The 1,558-nt window shown below is 60.9% G+C and overlaps 1 protein-coding gene across 11 annotated transcripts in view; it reads right to left on the bottom strand.

Moving 5' to 3' along the window:
- ATP2B2 (ATPase plasma membrane Ca2+ transporting 2) overlaps positions 1-1,558 on the bottom strand; it is a 354,796-nt gene that overhangs the window by 63,429 nt on the left and 289,809 nt on the right. For 6 of the 11 annotated variants that reach the window (XM_006151983.3, XM_006151984.3, XM_027773234.1 and 3 more), the window contains one exon: positions 1,492-1,551. The exons of the other annotated variants lie outside the window; for them this stretch is intronic. In XM_006151983.3, coding sequence (XP_006152045.1) covers positions 1,492-1,551 — 60 coding nt within the window. The remainder of the gene's footprint in view (positions 1-1,491; positions 1,552-1,558) is intronic. 11 annotated transcript variants of the gene reach the window in all.

Raw genomic sequence — 1,558 nt, 5'->3', positions numbered from 1 at the left:
CGGGCGAGGCCAGCCACCTAAAACAAAAACCCCTCCAAAAAAAAAAAAAAAAAAGAGAGAAAGGAAAGTGCCCATCTTGCCCCACCAGGGGATTTGGGGTGTCCTGCAGTTTGGAAGTGAAATCGCCCTTTGTTTCTAAAACTGACCAGCCCGGATGGGGTCTGTGTGTTCATCCTGAGGAAGTGGGGGCCGTCTCCCAGTTCCTCCTCCCCCAGTCTGGGGTTTGCCCACGTGGGTTCTCCTTGTCGCCCCTTAGCTGCCCCTCCCTGAAGCATGACACCTCCCACACTCCCAGGTGTCCTCCTTCCTCCTCCCGAGCCTGAAATAGACCCACACCCGGGTTAGCCTTTTCTGGGCAAGGCTTTGCTCGCAGAAGCCTCGTACCTCGCCCCTGACGACTCGGGGGTTCTCTCTGCTCACTCTGAATTCCGGCATCTTGGCCAGGGGTCTGGGAACAGGGGTTGGGAGGATGAGGAAGGACGAGAGCCCCCCAGTTCGGCAGGAGAAGCGAGGAGTAAGTGAGATAATGAGGAGAAGACACGGCAGCCCAGGGGTGCGGTTTCGCTGGGAACAGACCTTCCCCGTCCCGTGCCCTCCCTGTCTGGTCTTCGAACATCGAACATTGCTGAGGTTTCAGCAGTTGGGGGCAGCTTGGGTGACTGATTTGGGGACGAGACTATGTCTGAGTCTAGAGGAGTGTTGTCTGTGACCCTGAAAACGGGAGGGGATGGACAGCTGTAGTCTTCTAAAGGTGCAGAGGCGTGTGAGCGGAAGGCCCCCCTGCCCAGGTCAGCAGATGAAGACTGGGACCCCCGCCCACCTTCCACAACGAGGGACAGAGAGAACGCAGAGACCAGAACAAAGGCCCCAGCACAGGCAGCAGCAAGGGACACCAGTCCCCCTCCGAGGGACAGGGCAAGGCCCGAGCCCAAGCAAACCCCTGCCCGTTTCCTCCATGAAAGAGAAGAGGAAGAAGAGGAAGAATGCCTACCAGTGGCTCAGCCATGCTACGGGGCAGGGCCAAGGAGCTGAGCCCCGGCCTGGGTCCCCCCTGCCTCGAGGGAATTTGAGAGTCGAAGGCTGGGGCCTTCCCTGGGGACCCAGACACCAGCTTCAGCCCAGGTCCTCACCCGAGGCCTATTTCCCAAAGCTGGGGCCGGAACGCGCTTAGGAGAGAGCCGCGGTGGGCAGGATGCTGCTTCCTGGGGGCCGAATCTGAAGCCAACGTCCCGTCCCGTCCCTTTTCTGGGCTGGGCTGGGGCCGAGGACCCGACGGGATCCAGCACCTGGCTGGCAGCTGCGAGTGGTCCTGAAGGTGATTCCCCAGACGCGGCTCCTCTCTTAAGCGCCTGCCCCACGTGACAGGGTGACTGTCCCAGAGCGGCCCATGCACAGCCGAGATCTGTGCGGTCCAGAACAGAAAGCCCAGAGTTGGGGTGGGGGAGAGAGGCCCGTCCCACCAAGCCCGAGAGCTCGCCGTCGGAGACGTACCATTGACCAGGCTGGCATTTGCACTATCTGCGGCATTTGAAGCCGCCGCACCGTCTGCCGCTAGAGG

This window comes from Tupaia chinensis, unplaced genomic scaffold (assembly GCF_000334495.1).
Source record: "Tupaia chinensis unplaced genomic scaffold, TupChi_1.0 Scaffold000333_1, whole genome shotgun sequence".
Classification (NCBI taxonomy): Eukaryota; Metazoa; Chordata; class Mammalia; order Scandentia; family Tupaiidae; genus Tupaia; species Tupaia belangeri.
This window is presented reverse-complemented; position numbering and strand designations above follow the sequence as displayed.